Source organism: Rhincodon typus, chromosome 25 (genome assembly GCF_021869965.1).
Source record: "Rhincodon typus isolate 14 chromosome 25, sRhiTyp1.1, whole genome shotgun sequence".
In the NCBI taxonomy this organism is placed as follows: domain Eukaryota; kingdom Metazoa; phylum Chordata; class Chondrichthyes; order Orectolobiformes; family Rhincodontidae; genus Rhincodon; species Rhincodon typus.
This window is the reverse complement of record NC_063356.1, coordinates 17,938,261-17,961,281: the sequence shown is the minus strand read 5'-3', so window position 1 is coordinate 17,961,281 and position 23,021 is coordinate 17,938,261. Positions and strand designations below refer to the sequence as shown.

The following is a 23,021-nucleotide window of genomic DNA, read 5'->3' as shown; positions in this document are numbered from 1 at the left end:
AATGCAAAAGTGTGTGTGTGTGATTTCTGAATATCAGTTACTTGTGTTTTATTTCGTAATGTTATATTCCACCTATTCCTGTGATACGCAGCACTTTACATATCTAATCTCCAGAGCACTGAATTCTCTTTTCCACTATTGAATTCTGTGCACTCAATCCCCAAGAGGAATGAAATACTTGAATATGCTTTTTTACTGAAATATTGAATCTTATCTACTCGACGATAGTTATTTTCAATAGTCATGTCTGGAAATGTTACTTTTGTCTTGAGTGTTATCAGTATCTCCATTGAACTGTTGCTCTGAAGATTTTTCATTGTTTGTTAAAATTTCCAAGCCTACAGGCTAAAGCAGTCAAACTAGGGATGGGATCGACATCAATATACCATGCAGCATTTTGCGCAGTTTAACAATGAGCAACGTGTATCATATGTGTTTATATCATAGTGTTTATATGTTGTATCTGTCCTGGTACGACAGGACAGTAGCTATTCTTGCGCATTACCATTTATCTATACTGTAATTACGACCTTGATTTATAATAATGAATACAATCTTTCAACTCGGGTAAGATATTCTGTTTGATTTAATGGATGTTTATCCAGCTAGGCCTGTGATATTGATGCAAAATGTTCTGTGTAGTCCGAAATTCTGTAATGTGCACAGTGTACTATCAGAACACATTCTTGGAAGTATTTCTGTGGTCTTTCAGACCTGTCTTTTGATGGCTTTGAGATCATTTCAAGATGATTAGAAATCTTCAGAATTCAGCTAATTGCTTTTTGTCTTCCAGTCGATAATTTTTATAAGTAGTTTTGTTTTTCACAACAAAGGGAAGTTGCTCCCAAGTAGAAATCTGAAAGGACTTGTGGATGTGCTCTAAGTGGCTGCTGTGCAAAAATATGAGATGAGCAATGAGTGAAACCGTGTTGGAACCTCGGTGTCAATGAACTGTCAGCCCAAGTGTCTCTGGGAGGAAGATGTTTCATCAGTCTTGGTGGAATAATTTGTACAACAGTGTAATAATATTCCAGGGAATGGGACTTCAACTGTGTCTGCACCACTTGAAGTTGTGAAGTTGTTCAGTGATTGATAATGCAGTACAGTGCTTTAAGACAGAGCTTTGAAGACATGGGCCAGTTATAATCAGGATTATTCAAATGTAGGTATCTAGATTTCTTACAAGTTACCAGTACAGTACATTCGCCTCAACACTGAGAATTTACAATTGTGGGAGAATATGGAAATGTGCTTGTAAAGTAATTATCTTTTATAACATCATTGTCAAAATAAAAATGATCTTATTGAGTTAGCAATTCTTAAAATGCCACACAATATCCCACTAACTGAAAGTTGGAGGAAAAAAGTGTCACATACTGTTGCAGCTTAGTGGCAAACTGTCAATGAAATTAACAGGTTAAGAAGTACCGGGGCTACGGAGTGAAGAATTCACTGATGCATAGGTGGCACAATTTGCAGGAGTTAATATGGAACACAAAATTGAGGGAAAAATTCCTCATATGGATTTATCCATCTTTTTTGTTTTGCAGCCTATCACTTATTAAATATCATGGTGTGTGCTATCAGATGCCCTGATCTTCTGATCACCCGTGGCTTGCTGTTGGTATGAAATAAACATTCTTCTCTTTGCCAGATGACACATTGCTGAACCAGATTGTGTGCATAGTTCCTGCTTATTAAAAGCCATGACAGCAGCACAGTCATCAAGAGCATCCTTTGTTCCAAAAGCTCAGTGTAATGATATGAGTGGGTGTAGAAACAGATGTAGTAGCCAAGTGTCCAGCAGTGGTGGCCACTTGCTCACTTTTCCACACCATAGGGGCAGCCATTCTTCAGCATGTGTCTGTTTCATCTTTAGCTGTACAGTGTGTAAATGACTATTGTAGAGGAAAGACACTAGTGCTATTGAGTCTGACCAGCCTCAGCTGTTGGATTTGTCTACGGTTTCAATATCCATACTAAGAGGGGACTGCAGTTGTTCTTTATTTCTGACAGGTGGAAGCATCACTCTCCAGAGCTTTAGCTGCAAAATTTCTCTTGATGAATTAATTACTTTGTGTCTCCTTGTTAGATTTCCATAATTATGTCACTAAAATTTTGAAAAGCAGCTAAATTGAAATTTGAATTGTATTCTTTAATCCAATAGGCAAATATGTAAAGACTTTTTCCCAAGTGTTTTGAAGATTGTCTGTTGACACTGGTAGACAACAGCCCTTTTTCATTTCCCCATCCCCTCCCCAAAAAATTGTCAGCTTGAGTGCAGTCGAAATTATATTCTCCTTTCTGAAAGAAATAAAGTGACTTGTATAAGTCAGTTATGTTATAATTAGATTACATTTTCTACCTATTTTTCACACATCTTTTCATTCTGTGTCAATAGTTAACCTTTGCTATTTGTAGCTTTTAATGCTGACAGTGGGTTATGCAATATATTGGATAACATCAAACTAAATGATTTTGCGTAAATATCTAAAGCAAATGTTCTAAATTAATGAAAAGGACAAGAGCCACCAAATGTTTTAATACATATTATGAGTGTTTTCTAAATAAGTAACCTCTTGTTTTGATTTACCTTATTCTGACTGCATTGTTTGGGGTAATAAGATTTCTTCTTAGAATTCAGTGCAGCAGAGACCTGGGTTCGATTCCAGCCTCGGGCAACTGTCTGTGTAGAATTTGCACGTTTTCCCCATGTCTGTGTGGATTTTTACCGGGTGCTCAGGTTTCCTCCCACTGTCCAAAGATGTGCTGTTTAGCTGGATTGGCCATGTTAAGTTGTCCATAGTGTCCAGGAGCATGCAGGCTAGGTGAATTAGCCATGGGAAATGCGGTGGAGAAGGTTGTGGGGGGGATCTGAGTGAGATGCAGTTTGGTGAGTCAGTGCACGAGATGGGCCAAATGGCCTTTTTCTGCACTGTAGGGATTCTATGATCTATCGCATTACCACTTAACAGCAGAAATTCTATTAAATCAAGTCCTCCTTTGTTTGAATTACATTGGTGTTCTTCCTTGCTTTGGTTTAAGAAGGGTTTCACAGGCCAGCTCCACATTCAGCTTTGGTTTCAGTATTGTTTAAAAATTTCCTTCCGTAATAATTTTCTTCAAGACATTGTTAAGGAGTTCCTAGAAAATCTTGATTTAGAAAACTCAATATCTGCAGATTGAACAAGGAAAGCTCAAATGAGAAATAATGAGTTCTGTTCATGCGTTTTCAAAATGGCAAGTGCGTGCGTGCCAATGAAATATAAATGACCGCACATGTAAGTTGTGAATAGTTTTTGGTCTACAACTCTGATCAGCTGTGTTTAGATTGAAGCGGTTTACATCTTGTTTACCTAATAGTCAAAAGAAAGCCTCTGAAATCTCTCATAATCCTATATGTAATAACATCCTCTTTCATGTGTACCTTATTCTGATGTTTGTACTTGTTTTTGTTTTAGCTGTCAAGGGTGCCAGTGGAATCATGCGAACAGTACAAGACATGCAGCAAGTGTCTAAGTTCTGGGGACCCTCACTGTGGTTGGTGTGTGCTTCACAACATGTAAGTAGCAAACATTTGTTCATTGCATTCACTTAATAACTGTGGAAACATGATTTTCCTGCTTTAAAGCTTTTTGCCCTGATCATGGTCCTTTATTCTCCCCTAGTTCCCCAATGGGTATGACTCAGACTCTGGTACATCAATGTCAGTTCTTTAACTTTTGCTCAAGCTGATATTTGCCTGTGAACTTTGACAGTGAGTGGTGGCATATTACCAAAACATTAGAATCTTGGTAGTGAGCACAGTTTTACAGGAAGGATCATAAGTTGTTGGTCTACCATGCTGGTGTTTTTTTTTTGCTTTCTGCGCCCTCTACTGCCACCCTGCTAAGAACAGCTTACCTGAAAGGTTTGGAGAGTTTCTGATATATATGCTTCAGGGCCATTGGATCATGGATGACTTTTGGTTGGAGAGAAGTGCACATTCACAAGAGGCCAGAGTTTGAACAGCACAGGGTCAGCAGACTGAAAGAGGTTGCTGATTATAGAATGGGGTGAAGCTGTGAAGAAATTTGAACTTGAGGGTAAGAATTTTTTTCCTTTCTTAAGACTAACACCCTTTCAGTGTTGAGTAAATCAGATTACTGCAAGATAGACTGGATAGTTAAATTTATGCAGACTTTATAGCTGCACAGGATTGAGTGGCAGTGAATAGTTCTGCCCTGAGGGTCATTCCATAATAACCTGCAAAATTCTGCAACACTAAGTGAATAGCAATGGTGAAGTGTTGACTAAAGCACGCACCCAACTTGGAAAATGAAAGCATAATGGAAATCGAGCATATTTCATTTTTCAAGTTAATTGAGTTGGCACTCTTGAAGGTTCTGGAATTGTATAATTAAATTTTTAAGGATTTTTTTTAAAATGTGTAGACTTATTTCGGACTTTTCATGAATGAAGGACCTTGTGCTTTATGGACAGCAAGTTTACTTTGTGCCTTTCTTGAGGATTTATGCAACCCTAATACCAAGTACTACATTCAACAATAAAAAAATGGAAGCACAACTGATTGAACAGATGGAATTGTCTTCTCTAATTCTGATGACCGTTTAAAAATGTGGGTTTTATTTTTCATCAAGCATGGTAGAAAGATGCTGCTATGCCATTCAGAAGATTGGCAATCAAACAAATTGTTAAATAAAGATTCATCATCTGCCATTCACCATTTATTATATACAATTTTTTCTTCTTCTATAAAAACATGTTGCATATATTTATGCATTTTGTCCCACACACACACACACACACACACACACACACACACACACACACACACACACACACACACACACACACACACACACACACACACAACGAGATCAGATTTGCTGTGGTGTTCATAAAAATATACTGGTGACATCTAGTGGCAAGATATTTATGCAGTATTAAATTGTACTAGTCAGACTGATGACAAATATGCATTTAAGTTCACTTGTTCAACTGAACCTGCATCAACACACATTGTAAAAGCAGTGGAAAAAAACCTGCTAACTTGTACATATTGAATTTCACTTCATAAACGTTGAAGCAACTTTAAGTCCATTGACTAATCTCAAAACAGATTCACCTTGAATATCAGATTTTGCTCTTCCATGTCTGAAAAGCCACCTTGGATTGGACAGTTGCTTCACTAAGATAATTTTCAGATATCAAAACAGACAGTATCATTATATGTGAAATGAGTGGTCAATTTTAGCTGATGAACCAGGTTTCAAAATTGACCAATCTCTTTCAAGAGTCCATCAGTAGCAGCTACTTCACAGACCAGCAGGAAAAAAAATTCCCATCTATAGCATATTCAAAATAGATGATTAAAGTCAGCCAAAACTACACACCAGAATTTCTCACCAACATCATTTGCTGATTGATTGAAAATATCATTCATTCTTGTATCTTTGAAACTCTCAATATTCTGGTAGAGTGTCAGTGTGGTTTTCAGTCAGAAAGCTCTTCCAAAACACTGTTTTTGCAAAATATAGATGACCTATCTCGAAGATATGAAAGAAATGGATAAATGGCGATACAAGATGTCTCAATAATCTTTGGCAATGTTCCTCAAGAAAAACTCTTGTCCTTTTTCACGACTGTGGGATCACAGGACATGACACTTCCTTACTAACAGAAGACAAAATGCAATGGGAATTCACTATCTCCTAGAGATATTCTCTCTATATGCTCCAGCAAAATATACTGGGACCTTTACGCATCTTGATATATTTAAAAGACCTTTTACCAAGTTTCAAAAACACAGGGTGTGACTATTTGCAGATGAGTGCAAGGTCTAAGTATCAGGGAAAGATCCTGATCTAATGAGTCCACAACAGTTGCAGTGGAATTGGAAGAATAGCAGGAAAAAGGAATTATGGAAGATGGTATTCAATGTCAAAACATGCTATGTCATTTGCATCACTAACAACAAGGATCCACCAACAAAAAACTTTTAAGTTCCATAATCACCTTCTCCAACAGGTAGATATACAACCATACCTGACATTCATGTTAAATCAGTTTTCAATGCAGACTTCACCTTCAGCAAATAACATCAAAAGCAAACAGGGTTCTTGGATTTCTAGGGAGGAATTTTGACACTGCAGCAAAAAAAAATTATCAGAGTTATAGCTTACCAAGCATTTGTTTGCCCAATCTTAGAGCATGAAAAATGTGCGCAAGATTCTTATGGTGAGAGAAATGATCCAAACACAAACATAATTCTGCATGAATCGGCATGGGAAATACACTAGTGTCACCTCCTTGGCCAAAGATTTGGAATAGGAGTCACTGCAACAAAGGAGAAAGAAAAGTAGGCTATGTTCCATAAACTATGGAATGCACCAGGTGGAATTTTATTGAAGCTAGTACCTGGTGATCTCTGGCAAAGACATAACATGACGTTTAGCCATACACACAAAATACAAGGCCTAGTTATTTACCAATGAGCTGACTTCCCAAGGAAAATCCCACAATGGAGCAAACTGCCAAAGGAAATAGCCACAGTCCTGTCACATGAAAGCTTAGAACCCATCTTTTGTTCATTTCCATTTAAACATTTTTATTATCAGGACTAACATCTGAGCAGGTCATATCTGCTACCCATATAATTGGTGACAGAAAAGGATATTGGTTTGTGATGCTAACACAACTACAGCAGAAACACCATGATCTGGGAGAGCAAGGTCTTTACACAAAGGATAGCATTTGTCCAATCTTGATATATTGAACAAGTCGTAGCAGCATTTAGTTTACATTGGTCTTCAAGCAGTGACTTCAACAAGCTGCAAGCAGAACGTGCAGAAGGTGCCAAATCTGTAATAATACCAATAGGAATACGTTTATTTTGCTTTGCCTTTATTCTGGTAACATCTAATAAAAGCCAAAGCCAAACCCATCAGGTTCACTAATGTCCTTTTACAAAAGGAAATCCACCACCCTTACTTGTTCTGGTCTACGTGTGACTGGACACTTGATTGCTTTCTGAAATGGTCTACAGAGCTAATCAGTTGAAGGGTAACTAGGGATGGGTAATACATGCTAACCTTACCAGTGTCACCCACGTTCTATATTAGAATAAAAGAAATAAGGTGACAAAGAAAGTAAAAGTTGATCTTTACCTTCAAATGTGGTAGATAAAATCAGCTCGACTGATTCCTGTGCTTTATTACTTGGTACCTTAAAAGTCAAGTTTAAAAACTACTTAAATTAAAAATCTCATTGGTGATCTGGATGGAATACAAAAAAATCCTTCAAACAGACAACGCCCCCTTGTCTGGCTGTTCAATTTGATACATTTTTCAGTGGAGCAACACTATTGATATGGGCACATGTGTGAACTTTGAGTATTATTTTTCTTGACTCATCAGCTATTGCAATGAAAATTTGTGCTGCCTAGGGAATTTGTTGCTCTGAGAACATTTGCCAGCTCCTGATCCTGTTTGGCTCACAGTGTGGATTCCATGCCATTTGCTGCACCTTGAATTCCAGCATTTGCCCAATCAGGAATCTCTGTAGGAACACAGCCCAACATTGAACTCCATTTCACAGCAGCTAGCTTGGAAACTGGTAAGAAGAACTGCAGCAGAAAGGAAGAGTTGCTTGGGAGAGGAGAAATTATAAGAGAAGAACAGCACATGAGGGGAAGAAATTGCCTTTTGAAGGCGCAGGGAATGGGAGAAAGCAACTGTCCAGGTAACTCTGGAGAAGTGATATCAGACAAGTCTGTTGAATATTCTCCAACTGGCAGCACTGTAACATTATCCATCTGGTGGAAAATCCTGCTTGTATTTCTTCATTGCAAGAGGAAGCACTGCCTGAAGGGAAGCTAGTTTAAAAAGAAAACTAAACACATAACAGGTGGAGTGTCAGCCTGCTTTGGGACTTGGAAGATATGGCAACCTAGTTGTTGGCCATAAATGGCTTAAGCAGGCAATGGAAAACAGTGTTTCGAATCAATTGACTGCTAACCCAGGAAGGTGGCTCAGCCACAATCAGAATATATCTGTTTTTAATTTTGTTCACAATGGTTTTAAAAGCACAAACTACAATTTTAGACAGGGAAACTCAATCCAAAAGGTGAAACCTCCATTAATAATTTCTTGAGATGAAAATAAAATTGTGCGCTCAATTTAGTAAGCAGTAATAAATCAGAAATCATTTTCTAAAGAATCTTAGTTATATGACTAACATGATGCACTTGTCAGTTAACATAATACAATTCATGAATACTGTGGTATTATAATGTCGTCTTGTGACAATATAATTGCTTACCTCTGCAAAAGAAGTATTCCCTCAGTACAAAGCATTCAGCTCTGTCGGGTCATTATAGCGTGAAGGATTTCTGCAGCAGAGTAGAGTTCTGACAAGTTGAAAAACTTGACATATGGCTTTATTACTAAGGTCTGTTGGTCCTTTCAATTTTGAATGGTTTGGAGTTCTTGATCAGTGAGGAGGAGCTGTAGGAGTCAGCCCTGATGTAAAACATTCTCATAAAAAATACTTATTAAAGTCAGTCTCACCAAAAAAAATGACTGACTGGTTAAATGTGGAAATCACTCTCATTTTTGTCAATACAAAGTAGTTTTATACATGAGTGAACATGAAAACAGGAGATAACTCTAGAATTGGAACCTGACCTGTATCGTAAATGGAGCAGATCCTTTTTATTTGTGGAAAGTCATTTTATACCTCTTGGGCTTCACGCTGAGTTTGGTGCAACTCCAGTCTAGTACAAAATCTTGTTATGAAGTGCCATACATGTTCAAGCAACATTTGCTGGATGGCATTTACATGCGATCTGAAAACAGAAAGAAATACTAAAAGCATACAATCAATTTGGTGTGGTCTGGATAGGAAAATTAAAAGTCGTGTTTTAGAACTGGTTCCATAAAGCATTAATCCTACAATATAACCTGACCTTTTTCTTCACCTATTACCAATGTTTTCTTTATTTGCATCTAACACAGGTTGGAGTCTTTCTTTTGGAGTATATTATGTAACAAAGAGATGCTCTTCTCCATTAGATTAACACAGATCAGTGAAATTTACAGTTACTGCTTAGCCATAGACATGTTTGGGATGAGTTTCTATTGGTCCGCTGGTACATTAACAGAGATAAAAACTAATGGATCAATGAAAAATTTTATGGGGGTGGTGAGCAAAAAATCTAGGAGCTGCTGCTAACACATACAATTACGAAAAATTCATTTGTGTGCTACTTCATTCAGAAAAAAGCATTCTTCCATCTAGGTAAGACCTAAAGGATGGGCTGAATGGCCTAATTTCTGCTCCTATGTCTATGGTCTTAAGGCTAGAAATCTAACCACTGCCTCTTGCAATTCCATTAGTGCTGTGCTCAAATGGAGCACAGGTAAGCTACAGCACACCTCTAAAAGATTCCATATTCCTTTTACACTCATTTAAGAGATTGTCCCGATTGCATAATTTGGGCTATTTTGATTTTACGATGAGGTAAACTATTGCAACTTGAAACATTTCAGTGTGAAATATGAAGCAGTTTGCTGTTCCTACAATCAGCACATCATTCTGAAGTATGAGTATGAAATAATGGTAAATAATGGTAAATAATGCACCATGTTATTAGATTGGACATAAGGCTATGCATATCATCTCAATCAATACCGCTTAATTACAGATCCCCTTCTGAGTTCGTTATTGTCGTAATGCTTTGGAAGGTTCACCATTGATTTCTCACTTGAAATAGGTACTGCAGGCATAATGAGGCTCCTTCTGTGCACTGGAAAGTTGTCAGTAAACCTGGAATAAAATTAGATTTTATGAAACCTTTTCTGAATTCTGTTATGGAAGAGTCAGTTTTGCCTTTTCAGCAGTTCTGCATGTTACTGAATCCATTTTGTAAATTAGAGGTACGATTTCTCTTTTCTGGTGTTAAGCTTGTCAAATTTTTGTCTCTCTTTTGTAAATTCCATATCAACCAACCACAAGCCTCTGTGCACCTCGAAGGCAAATATGTAATGGAGACTGTCATAGACTGAATTATTTCTGTCTGATAAGGTTTAAATAAACCAAGAATATTATCAAGTAAAAACCATCAAAGGAATTCAAAATGAGGTTGTGGTATAGTTCAACTTTTGAAAAATTGCACTTAGGGCCTTTGCTTCCCTTTCTGCATCAGCCTGAAGGGTTACAGTATTATTGGAAGGAAAAGTCTGAATCTGGTCTTTATAGCCAGAATTTTCCACACCCAGGTGGGAAGAGAGCTTGATTAGCTGCAAGACTGGGGGACTGGACCTAGGCCAGCTGGATGGCCACTGGCAGATACCCCTCTGCCCTTGCTTCTGATCCCTCTTTCCATCACCCCAACACAGCCCCACCCTATGTCCAATCACAGCCCCAGAACCTCTGCCCCCACTACCCAGCCCTTTGACCTCAGTGATCCTCTATTCTGGGAGTTTAGTGGGTGGTTTCCCGACAGCAGCCATGTTGTCTGCTGAGACAGTGTCGCATTCTGGAGCAACCGACCACTGGCCCAAAACCCTGCTGGATGAAACTTCTTGTCTTTGTTGGGGGCTGAAAGATTGGCTGCTGACAGTCAGCTGCCAGATTTGAAGATCCAGCAAGTTTTCTCATTTTTGCTCACTATGTGGTGATTGTCTTTATGATTTAAGTAGTAACGTGCCTCTAATCTGATACAATGTCTTAATACTGTTACCACATTCAGTGACTTTGAAACTACATTCTGGGATATTTGCTTGTAAAGGGTTCGTAAATTTGTATTAGACGCTTTCCTTAGTTCAAATACGTGGTTAATTTAAAACAGGTAACACCTTTGAAGTGGTGGGAAATAAATTTTGTACAGAAATGTCAAGCATTTGTTTGTTCATAAACATTGATCGTGAAAGTGCAAGGCAGTCATTGAAATTGAATTTGTGAAGCAACCATTACTATCTCAGTCTAATGTAAAAGATCAGAGGAAACTTTAAGAATGGGAAAAGAAACATTGGTCCAACTGGCCGTGGCCCCTTTTAAATTAAGTTGAATCCTTCCTTCCTCACCGTAATTTAACTCAAAAGTGATACCTGGCTACACCTTGAATTCATTTGCAATGTTTACTTCAACGACTTCTAGCAATGGACTATGGCTTTCTGCCCGTCCTTTAAGCTGAATTACTTTGAAATCTTTTTCTCTTTAACCTTCAGCTCTGTCACCTCATTATAGGAAGGATGTGGAAGCTTTAGAGAGGTTTACCAGGATGCTGCCTGGACTGGAGGGCAGGTCTTATGAGGAAAGGTTGAGGTAGTTAGGGTTTTTTTCATTGGAGCGGAGAAGGATGAGAGGTGACTTGATAGAGATGTACAAGATGATGAGAAGCATAGATAGAGTGGATAGTCGGACTTTTTCCCAGGGCAGAAATGACTATTAAGAGGGGTCATATTTTAAGGTGATTGGAGGAAGGTATAGCGGAGATATCAGAGGTAGGTTCTTTACGCAGAGAGTGGTGGGCATGTGGAATGCGCTGCCGGCAGTGGTATTGGAATCAAATACTTTAGAGACTTTTAAACGACTCTTGGATCGGCACATGGATGATAGTAAAATGTAGGGTATGCAGGGTAGTTTGAACTTAGTTGGATAATAGGTTGGCACAACATCATGGGCCGAAGGGCCTGTACTGTTCTATGTTCTATCTTCTATGTTCTTCCTGGTTTGTTAGTTGGGTTTGAAGTTGGGTTCCAGCATAGCGTGACATTTCTAGAGCTACGGAACCTATTTGGATCATTGCTGCAGCGTTATGGAGTGAAAAAGATGGCTACATGGTTGGCACAAGGAAATATTTAAGCAGGAGAAATGCTGTTTGTCTGTTGCTTCAATTTGTCTCTATAATCACCTTAGAAACTTATGGGTAAAACTGTGTGACAGTCACATTTAGATATATTGACAAATTTGTATGCTACGATTGCACAGTATAATTTCTTCCCATTAGTGAATTACTTTTAACAGATGCTGTAGAGACCATGAGATTATTTAAAGGTTGTGCATTTTTCAGTCACTACTATAGACTATTCCACTGACGGCATGCGTCTCATTTTCTGTGTATTTGTTGGCAGATCCATCCTGTAAATAGATAATGGAATGACAAAATCATGCTTGAACAGATGGTTATTATTACAAGAATTTCTAAAGCAAACACTATCGTTTTAATGATTGTAGTTTTGTCTCGAGTTACATTTGTTCCTTGTGTGATGTATTCGCAAAATTCTCTGAACTGTGGGTGTGATATTCTGCTGAGTGGGGCCCATGCAGAATGAGCAACTAAAGTGTGTGCCAAGCTAGGACTAATTTGTTCATTATAACCTCACTGCTACTTTTCCCAGCGTTTCTGTTCTCACTCTGTCGGCTCAGACTAAAGATCCGCTAAACATCGCACATTTTACTTCCCTGTTCTGTTGGTCAGAGTCGGAAGTGACCGATAAATATTCATGAGGACTGAACAGGTAAAGAGCACGCACTGGAACTAAGTACTTTCAATGAGAATACCAAATCAGCTTTCAGAATTAAAAATGAATTCATCACTATTCAAGGGAGATTCTGTCTGTATAAATTTGAGCAGGGGCAAGTATCTAGAGGTTAGTAAATATTAAATAATACAGAAATTTCCAGTACACCAGTCAGGTTAGTTGAATACTCAATAAAACTTGGATGGTATCAGAACTGTAAACTCAGCGCCTTGATTTGTCACCACTAATTCTGGTTTGAAGGCATTGTGTAAATAATGTGAAGTATACATGGCCAGTTTTCCCATTAATATGCACGATGTTAACCGCCTGGTTGGATCAGTGAGTTGGAGTCAGTGCTTCCTGGTGGTATGTATGCTAGTGGGGATGATGATGGATTTGGAGCATGTTGATATTTTGCTCAGCTGTGCTGGAGTTATAATTATGGTGAATCTAAGCACAAGGGAAATGTGAGGAGATACATTGCAGGGAAACTGTCCACTGTGCAGCAAAGGAGCTCCCTTTTTGCCTTGTCCAGTGCTGTAAACCAAGCAGTTTTGTGCAGACTACTGAAAATACCTAATACAAGTCTACATATTTCTGCAGTTAAATTCAAGTCAGCATATGCAGCGGACAGATAATTTAAATTAATACTTCCAGCCTCATAAGCTGGCACGCTGCAACCTCAAGGGAACTACTATCTGTGTGGGCCATAATGACCCAAGATCAACGTAGTCTCGAGAGTCTTGGAGTATAAATGAGACTCCAGAGCCCTGGACTACCGATGTCTCTCTAAAAATGGAAAACAATTCGACTTTCGTACCGCTGAGATCTGAACTGAATTCATTACTGTACTGGGTGTAATGCTGCATTATTATCCAGGGGTCCTTACTACTAACATATCTGAATCAGGCAAGTGGGTACCGAGGTTTTTTTTTTAACCATTCCATATCTCCAGATTAACTATTCTTTTCTGTTTCCTAAGGTGCTCACGGAGAGACAAGTGCGAGCGAGCCACTGAGCCTTATCGATTTGCCGCTAGTATTGATCAGTGCGTGAAACTCAGCATCCAGCCAAACAGTATCTCTGCATCCGAGCACAGTGTACCGGTCAGTGTTTGCCACTAAACTATTTTTTAGATGTTTTAGATATTTAGAGGAAAGGAAAGGGATGTTGTCCTTACATTGCAAGAGTTAAATATTTTTGCCAATCATGTTAAAGAAGCCCTCGCGTAGCTCTGAGATTAAATGGTAACAAAAAATCTTAATTACCAATAGCCCTGATATCGTTTTGCTCTACTTCTGTTCTTTTTCTTCATTTTTCTGTAATTCCTCTTAACTTGCAGCCAATTTATGCATTCAATAAAACCATTACAAGCCAAAAACAATAATCTTAATTCCTGTTAGCTGATTTTTCCCAACACTGATAGTGAGATCCTTCACCAAGTTTGTTACTAGTGGAAAGTAATATATAAATTAATTTGAGAGTTCAAAGATGGACAACTGACATGGTCTCTTCCAAGACAAGGATGGAGCAAATTCTTATTTTTTATCTCCTTGCTAGCCATTAATAGTGTGAAATTGTGGGTTTTAATGCCTTAGTAAAGAATAGATTAAAGTATTAATGTAAGATTACATTGACATTCTAATGAAGGCTTACGTTAAGTAGGTTCATTCAAATAATGCACAGAGGAATTTTTTGCATGAGTTTGTTGCTTTTATCGGACCATAGAACTTGGCACTGTTCATTATCTGAGACAACAGTGAAAATTGTTTTAACACATTATTCCTATCGTTAGTAGTTTAACACGTAGTTTAACACAACATTAAATTATGGAATATAACAGCACAAAAAGAGACCATTCAGCCCATACAGTTTGTACCAGCCTTTTCAAAGAGCAGCCCATTTATTCCCACTGACCCAGTTTTCTCAATAGTATTGCGAACACTTTTGCCTTGTATTGAAAAGGACTGATGTTCTGTACATGAACATATCTGAGCCACACTGAACACTGAAACAGTGCTGGCACAGGAATTGTAGCACAGTTTCGGCACGGATGAGGGGCCATTTATCCCACTGTTCTTGCTGACTCTTGACATGAAAAATTTGTACTGAATGCCATGCAAGAATATTGAAATTGAGAGAAAAAAAGCCTCCTCGTAATATAGTTGGAGCTTCTGCTTTAGACACATTGGTTGGGCGACACAGCCTGCTTTTAAGTCTGTTCAATAATAAACTAATGAATACTAAATGCTACTGTCATAGGAATTACCAACAGAAATATACTTCTGTCCCTCCAAACCTGACACCTCTCATTTTGAAGTTCCTGAATTCTGCACATTTTCTTTTCAACAGCTTATTCTGAAAGTTAGTGATGTTCCAGATCTTTCTGCTGGCGTTGTTTGTGCATTCGGAGGATTGACCGAGGTAGATGGTCAGACAATCGGTGACAAGATAATGTGCATTTCACCAGCTGCTAAAGATGTACCTCCCATTCTTGCAGATCAAGGTAAAAGCAAGTCAATGAAATTAGTGCTTTCCTCCACTAAATTGAGTCCACACTTTCTGCAGCTCAAAATAAAATTTTCCATATCTGCTGGTACTTTTTAATATTTTGGCAAGCCTAGTACTGTAGTTATAAAATAATTTGTTGGGTAACTTTCTGTCTCTGATTGCACTTAATTTTTCAACTATGGTATTCTGTTTTTCTTTAAATAATACCATGAACTCTAGTATTGTACATTTGTGGGGACTGCCATTTTCTTGTGAAGTATGTAATTGAAAAATGTGACGAAACTTGTATTCATCTAGTACCTTTTGACATAACGAAACGTCCCAAGATGATTCATATGCTTAGGAGCAGTATAAGAGAAGGTATAACATAGACCTGCAATCAGGTTATTAGGTCAGATGACTAGGATAGATGGCGGTATTGTGGTATGTCACTGGCCTGGTAATTAGGAAGCCAATGCTAATGTTATGCAGGTCTAACCTCAAATGCCACTCTATAATTTCAACTCAATTAATAAATCTGGAATTCAAAAGTTAGTCTAATGGTAACTGTTGATCCATTGGCAATTGTTGTAAAAACCTATCTGTTTCACTAATATTCTTTTAGAGAAGGAAGTGTGTCATCTCTCCCTGGGTGGCAGAGATCTAATTCTGCACCCACGGCAATGTGGTTAATTCTTAAATACTCTCTTAACTGGCCTGGCAACCCATTGTTGTATTGTTCTGTCAAACCAATAGCTGGGGACCAATCCAGATTCAATGGAGAGTGCAGGAGGACATGCCAGGAGCAGCACCAGGCATACCTGAAAATGAGATATCAACTTGGTGAAACTACAACACAGGACTGCTTCCATGCCAGTCAGTGAAGCAGCATGTGGTATATAAGGTTAAGTGATCCCATCGCCACCAGATCAGATTTTAGTTCTGCAGCCCTGCCACATCTAGTCCTATATAGTGGTGAGGAATGAAACAAACAACAGGAAGAGGAGAATTCATGTACACGAATATCCTCATCCTCAATGATGCAGCATCCACATTGGTGCAAAATGCAAGACTGTAGCATTTGCATATCCCTTTAACCAGAGGCAACATGTGGATAATCATCTCAGCCCTCGCCTGAGGTCCCTGCAGTGATAGCTTACCTCCTGACTCCCATCTCGGATGCTAGTCTTTAGCTAATTCAGTTCATTCCAAGTAATGTAAAGAAAAGCTGAAGGTGGTGGATAAACTGCAAAGATGATGGATCCTGAAAGCATTCATTATTATCCTGGAAAACCTGTGATCAAGAACTACACCTCTAGCCCAGCTCTTCCAATGCAGTTATTACACTGCAATTTATACTACAATATGGAAAATTGATTAGATATGTCCTGACCACAAGACACAAGACAAATCCAACCCAACCAATTACTAATGTAAAAGTCTAGTTTTAATCATCGAGAAGGTGATGGAAGGGGTCATTGAAATTGCATTTGACACCCAAGCTGAGTGGTTCTAGTGAAACCTGAATTCTGGCTTCATTACAGTCTTGGTTCAAATACTGAACTCCAGAGGTAAGTGAAAGTGGCTTCCCTTAACATCAAGGCAGCATTTGACTAAGTATGGCAATGAGGAGCGCTACTAAACTTGAAATAATGGGAACTGGGGAAAACTCTTTGCTGTTTGGAATCCTAGCTAGCACAAGAAAGATGGTTGTGGTTGTTAGAGGTCAGTCATCTCAGTTCCAGGGCATCTTTGCAGGACATCAAGGTATTACCCTTAGCACAACCATCTTAGGCTGGTTCATCAATGACATTACCTCCATCATATCAGAAGTAGGAATGTTTATTGATTGCGTGGTCAGCACTGTTCATGATTCTTCAGATACTGAAGTAGTGCTTATCCAGCAAGACATGGATAACATCTACATTTGGGCTAGTAAGTGAAAACAAGAGAGAATTTAATCATTACCCTTTTGGAGTCATCACTAAGTACTGTGATTACAAGAGTAGATCAAACAGTGGGAATTCTGCAGTGATAGCTTACCTTCTGACTCCCCAAACTATCCATCATCTACTAGACAAAAGTCAAGAGTTTGATAGAATACTCTCTGCTGACCTGAATAAGGGCAACTGCAGCAGCACAAGCTCGGCACCATCCAGGACACAGCAGGCAGCTTGATGGCACCCTGACCACCACCTTCAACATTTGCTCCCTGCACCACTGATGAGGGCAGCAGTGTGTACTATCAACAAGGTGCACAGCAGTAACACAGCAAGGTTCCTTCAACAACACTTCTGAACCTCTGACCTTGACTAATGAAAAGGACAAAGGTGGTAGATGCATGGGAACTTCTATGGGAGCAACCTGTAACTTGCCCTTCGAGTCACACACCATTTTGACCTGGAATGTTATTGGTATTCCTTCATTGTTGTGGAACCAAAATCCTGGAACTCCCTTATTAACAGCATTGTGGTTGTACTTTCACCAAGGAATGTAATAGTTCAAGAAGGCAGTTCACCCCACCTACTTCTCCAGGGTAATTAGAAATGGGCAATAGACACTGGCCTAGCCAGCAATGCCCATTTTCCAAGAAAAAAAATCTAAAGTTTGACCCAAGAATTGGTTCTAATCAGTGTCTTCAAGGAGGAATTTGAGAAAGTAAGGGGGGCTGGGGAGGAATATCAGCCTGTATTCCAGAATGTGAGGACAAGGCACTTGAAGGTGTCACCATCGGTGATGCAAATGTAATTGGGAAAGCACAAATAACCAAAATAGATCTCAGTTGACACGTGGTCGTTATTGATGACATTTGTCATGCTTGAAGATTGGCACCTTCCTCTTTTTTTAACTGGGCGATGAAAGGTAGCTCAGTAGTGATTGTGAAGAGGAAGTCCAATCTTTAGAGCTTCTCTTGAATTGTTGATCACTCAGCTCTCTTCCTGGAAGAAGATCTTCTATGTAGGTCATATTGCCAGAAACTACAAAGTGGATAATCACTCTGTGGCTAACTACCAGTGTTACTTTGTAAATTTAGAATGAATGGACATGATTCTGTGGCAAGTTTATACAGATCCAAATGTATTGTCTGGTCCACAAAAAGTGATAATACTTTATTAAAATTCTATTTTGCTTCTTTAAATACCAGGAAAAAGGTACGAGCAGACTTGCTTTTTATGAATACACCTCACTTGTGGAACATGACATTTGGGTTCTCTGATTATGTCCTTTATTCTTTCATCGTGGTGAAGGATTCATATTTGAATATTACTATTTTGAGCATTTTTATGGTTTTTACTCTAAACAACTCAGCCATATTTTGAGATCATAAGCCTTGCCAAGAGGAGAAATAACTTACCTTTAGATAGCAACTTATCACATTGTCAGGATGTTCCAAGGAATTTCACAATTAACTAACCACTGTAAAAATGATTACTGTTTCCATGTAACAAACTTGCTTGTGCAAGACCTTGCAAATGGCAAATATGAAGAATGAGCTGTCAAGTTCTTTAGTTCTTGTTAGTGAAGGCATACTGGCCAGGCCACCAGGAGATCATTGTCCTCTGAATAATTCACTACAACTTCTGTGTTCACTATGTAGCCGTGCCCTTAGCAGAATGTAGAAAGAAACAGAGCTAAATCAGTCCTCTGGATATCTCAACAATTAATATCCTTCAATCATTCATTTCCCATAGCTCCCTGAGTGGTCTATTCATATCACTATCCTGTGCATTAAGCAGTTGAATCTAAACTGTCTTTGCACCTTTCATCTGCTAAGCTTGACTCTGTGTCCTATAACTCTACAGGTTGAAGCAACTCTGTCAGAAAGGGGCTAATTTAGTTATTCGCTTAAGAATCTTCCTTGATCCTTCTCCAGTTCGAACAATCCCAGGCTCATTAAACTTCCTAAGTTGCCTTCATCCAGGTTCTGTTTGGGTGTTATTTAACATATCATATGAAATGTACCTACAGAAATGAAGTGCTGCCTCAGCAATACACTGGCGTGTCATCTTCCTTGACTCTGACTGGGCATTAAATCCACAGCCAGGTGACTCAGGTGGGAATGTTGCTAACAGATTAAAGCTGGCACTAACCATGTAGCAAAAGTGTTTACCTAACCAGAAGCCACTTTTGAAGAGGTCATTTACTTCAAGTGGGGTAATCGGGAAGCTCTGAGCATAAGTAAATCAAGTATTAAAATAATGAAAATGAAAAAGAGGCTGGACTAAGAAAATGACTGAATGGAAATTAAATCTATTTGCTTAACATTTTGGAAATGTACATAGGCATGAGGTCAATGCTACTGCTGCGTTTAAAAACATCCACTCCAGATATGAGAACAGTTATTCCTATACTGGAATTTACTATCATGTTAAGTAGCCTGGAATTCCCTGAAGCTGCTCGCAGCCAAAGCAAACTAAAGTTTACTCGAACATTGCATTACTAGTAGGCTTGTATTTATTTTAACTTTGTGGAGGCTTTTGCCTTGTTTCAGACAAAATTAAAATGAAATAGAGAGCTAGAAGTTTTGTGATGACCTAGTCTGTTAGGTTACTCTAACATTTTATCAAAGGTTACTGTTTTGTGATACAGTCTCCTCTGTTATGTAGAGGATGCAATGGTTTGTAGTACTTTATCCGCTACAATTCCCTTCCTTGGGACATTACTATAGAATCATTGATCTCCAACTGAATCAGCATCTGTTTTTTATATCATGCAAAAGCAAGAGCCTCTGCTAGTGCAGCACTCCCCAAATGCTACATTGAGTTTTGATTATGTGACTCAGTCAGTGTTGCAGCTCCAACTCCACAACATTCTAACCATCAGTATGTGTGTTAACAACTTAGCAAGGTGAAGCTGGAAATTGAATATCTTAAAAGTTGTTTGGTTGGGCGGGAAAGGTGCTACTTAAGCCATATTGATAGCACCAAATGCAGCTCATTTTCAACACATGTCCCCAGTCTGAAATGTTAACCTACCATGGCTGATGGAGCAAATCAGCGGGGAGGAATTCCTGAGGTGAGTAGCTCACCTCCAGACCATCCCCCCCAGTTCCTTTCCACCATTTACAAAGCACAAGTCAGGAATGTGATGGAATACTTTCCACCTGCCTGAGTGAGTGCAGCTCCAAAACCAGTGTGAGGTTTGACACCATCCAGAACAAAGCAGTCAGTTTGATTGGCATCCAATCCATTCAGCATTCATTCACTCCGCCACCAGTACCTAGTGGTAGCAGTGTCGACCATTTACAAGATGCTTTGCAGCAACTCGCCAGGGCTCCTTCGACAGTACCTTTCAAACCTACTAACTCTACTACCTTGAAGGACAAGGGCAGCAGATGCTTGCAAGTGCCATCACCTGCAAATTCCCCTTCAAGCCCCACAGCATCTTAGCTTGGAATCTGGTTTACATTCCTTCACTGTTCCTGAATCCCCAACTCTAACCTTAACCCTGAAACTCCCTCCCTGCACTACAGCAATTCCAGAAGGCAAATCGGCACTACCTTCTCAAAGGCAGTTAGGCATGAGCAATAAATGCTGTGCTGGCCGGCGAGGCATATGTCCCCTGAAGATTTTTTTTTTAAAAAAACATAAGGATTATAAAACCAAAATACACTGTTGTCATTGTGGTGAAGGTTCTTATTTTGCACAAACATTCAATCAAAACTACATAACCCTGCAAGAATGCAATTGTAAAGCAAACAATAGAATGAAATCTGAAAATTAAAATTCCCTGTAGTTCAGTAAACCATGAAATCCAATTCCTGACCTCAACACTGGCTGTGCCTACTGAACAAATAACCAATGTTCCCACCAGTTAATATTACAGCAGTTCCCAGCAGTTTTGTTTTCTTGATCTTTCCACATCTGTTTGTTGTCATTTCTCTTTCAATGTCTTTTTCCAAGAGCCTGTCTCTTTTCTCGAGTTCTTTTCCTTTTTCATTTTCTCTCTCTCCTTTCCTTTTTCATTCTGAGTCTTGAGTTTCTTCTCATTTGTGTCATTTCATCTCTTCCACTCATCTTTTCGTGAGCCTCTCTTTCCGTCTCATCTGTTTACATCTCTCTCCTAAATCATGCTGCTTTTTTTAAATCACATCTCTTTCGCATCAACAGCCACAGTATAAAAGATAAGTGTCATAAATGAGCAATCGCCAGAACTTTGCTTCTCAGTTGGTAGAATATATTTCTAAATCCTCTATCTTTAACTATTGCTAAGGGGAAGAAGCAGCTGAGAATTTAATGCAATCATGTTGAAACAAATTTGAGACAAATTACTGTAGCTTCTAATTAATCCGACAGCACTCATGATTTGACAAGCCCAGAGCTATTGTTTTATTGAGTGCTATTGAAATCGTACTGTGGTACACTCGGTACCTTCCCAAACTTGTATTTATGATCAGGAACACGTCGTTTGTTAATTAGGAAGGAGAATAACTTATATGGGAACATCTTAAATTAGTTGTAGACAATTAGACAGAGTTTTGATCATCACTGTATTACATCCCATTAATTGATTTGTCACTTGTCTAATTCAAGGTTCTTTCATTGGTTAACAATTAGCATTTCACGTTGTGGCCAACACACTCGGCTTTTGAACAGATAACTCATTGAGAATGCACAAAACAGACAAGGGAATTTATGACTCTTCTGCATATGAAGAGAATAGGATGATGTACTGGTAATTAACATCATGCTAGTCTAAAAAGTTTGGATCTTGCAAGCTAAGATGACTTGGGCTTGTTTTGCACTTGGACGGGAGTGGCAGGTGCAGTTTGCTTAGATTATCACAGGGATTGTCTATGGGCTGTAATGTCCGGTAGAGGTAAGGGTAGTAAAGGTCATGGTAAAAATATCATTATCTGGCACAGGAGAGTCCTCTGAGATAACATCCAAGGTATCACCAAGCAGGGCCATGTGCATCTTGGCTGACCATGGAGGCATTAAATGCATCTCCAATTCCGGTAGAGGAGACCTGCAGGGTCTTGAAGATTTACATGGAAAATATTAAGAAGGATTCTCTCATTAGTAGAATGAAACAGATACTTAATTGTTGGATATTGTAGATATGGAAATGATTAAATAGTAAAATAAACTTTTTTGCTAAGAATTATTGTTCTTCCCTAGACAGCCAACGAATGCAAAAGACCACTTAATAGGTCCCATGAAGTATTGTCATATGATCCAGCCCTTCCAATACTGCTTCATCTCCACGCCCACCCAACCACTCAAACAATCTGGAACTGGTGAAGTTGCAATAGGTGAAAATATTTTGTGGTTTTGGAACAAAACAAAAGGTTAAACCAGGAGCCCAAAGTCAAGGTTATTGCCTGAAAAAAACAAAATGTGGAAAAATAAATCAAAACTGAGAAGTTGATTCTAAACCTGAGCCAGTTTTTGTGGTCCAAGGAAGATAATGCAGCACCACGTGTGTGAGAAGTATTCAGCACTTTCAGACCTAAGGTATTTTTAATCCTGGGCATTATTCAAACATCATCAGCCAACGTCAGAGCAGGTGCTAACAGGCAAAGCACATTGCCAGGCTTCAGCTCTATTTCAATGATGACAAAGGGAGTTCAATACATGGTAGGCTACCACTTTGTAGGGTCTGATGTTTTCTATCACCAACTTCCAAAAAACAGTCTCTTAGGACATCAAGTTACAAAAAAATCAAATCACACAATTGTGCAGTTCAAAAAGCATTAATTTGCACAGCAAGAGAACTCTCGGCTTTCTGACTTTTTTTTTCTTGAAAGTTTTTTTTCTCCAAAATACCCTAGAGTGTTTACAAAAATATGCTTGGAGTGTACACCATAGAACCTGGCCATTTGACCAAGTAAGTTCATGGTAGTGTTTATGCTTCACTTCTTCCCATCCTCCTTCGCCTGACTAAATCTGCAAACCCCTCTATTCCTTTCTCCTTCATATTTTTTATCGAGATCTCCCCCAGGAGCATTGGTATTATTCCCCTGAACTATTCACTGAGTAATGTGTTCCATGTTCTTACCAC

At 38.8% G+C, this 23,021-nt stretch overlaps 1 protein-coding gene across 2 annotated transcripts in view; it reads left to right on the top strand.

Moving 5' to 3' along the window:
• Window positions 1-23,021, top strand: part of LOC109934064 (plexin-A2) — a 434,576-nt gene that overhangs the window by 268,815 nt on the left and 142,740 nt on the right. For both annotated transcript variants that reach the window (XM_048612014.1, XM_048612015.1), the window contains 3 exons: window positions 3,462-3,562; window positions 13,510-13,633; window positions 14,880-15,033. In XM_048612014.1, coding sequence (XP_048467971.1) covers window positions 3,462-3,562; window positions 13,510-13,633; window positions 14,880-15,033 — 379 coding nt within the window. The remainder of the gene's footprint in view (window positions 1-3,461; window positions 3,563-13,509; window positions 13,634-14,879; window positions 15,034-23,021) is intronic.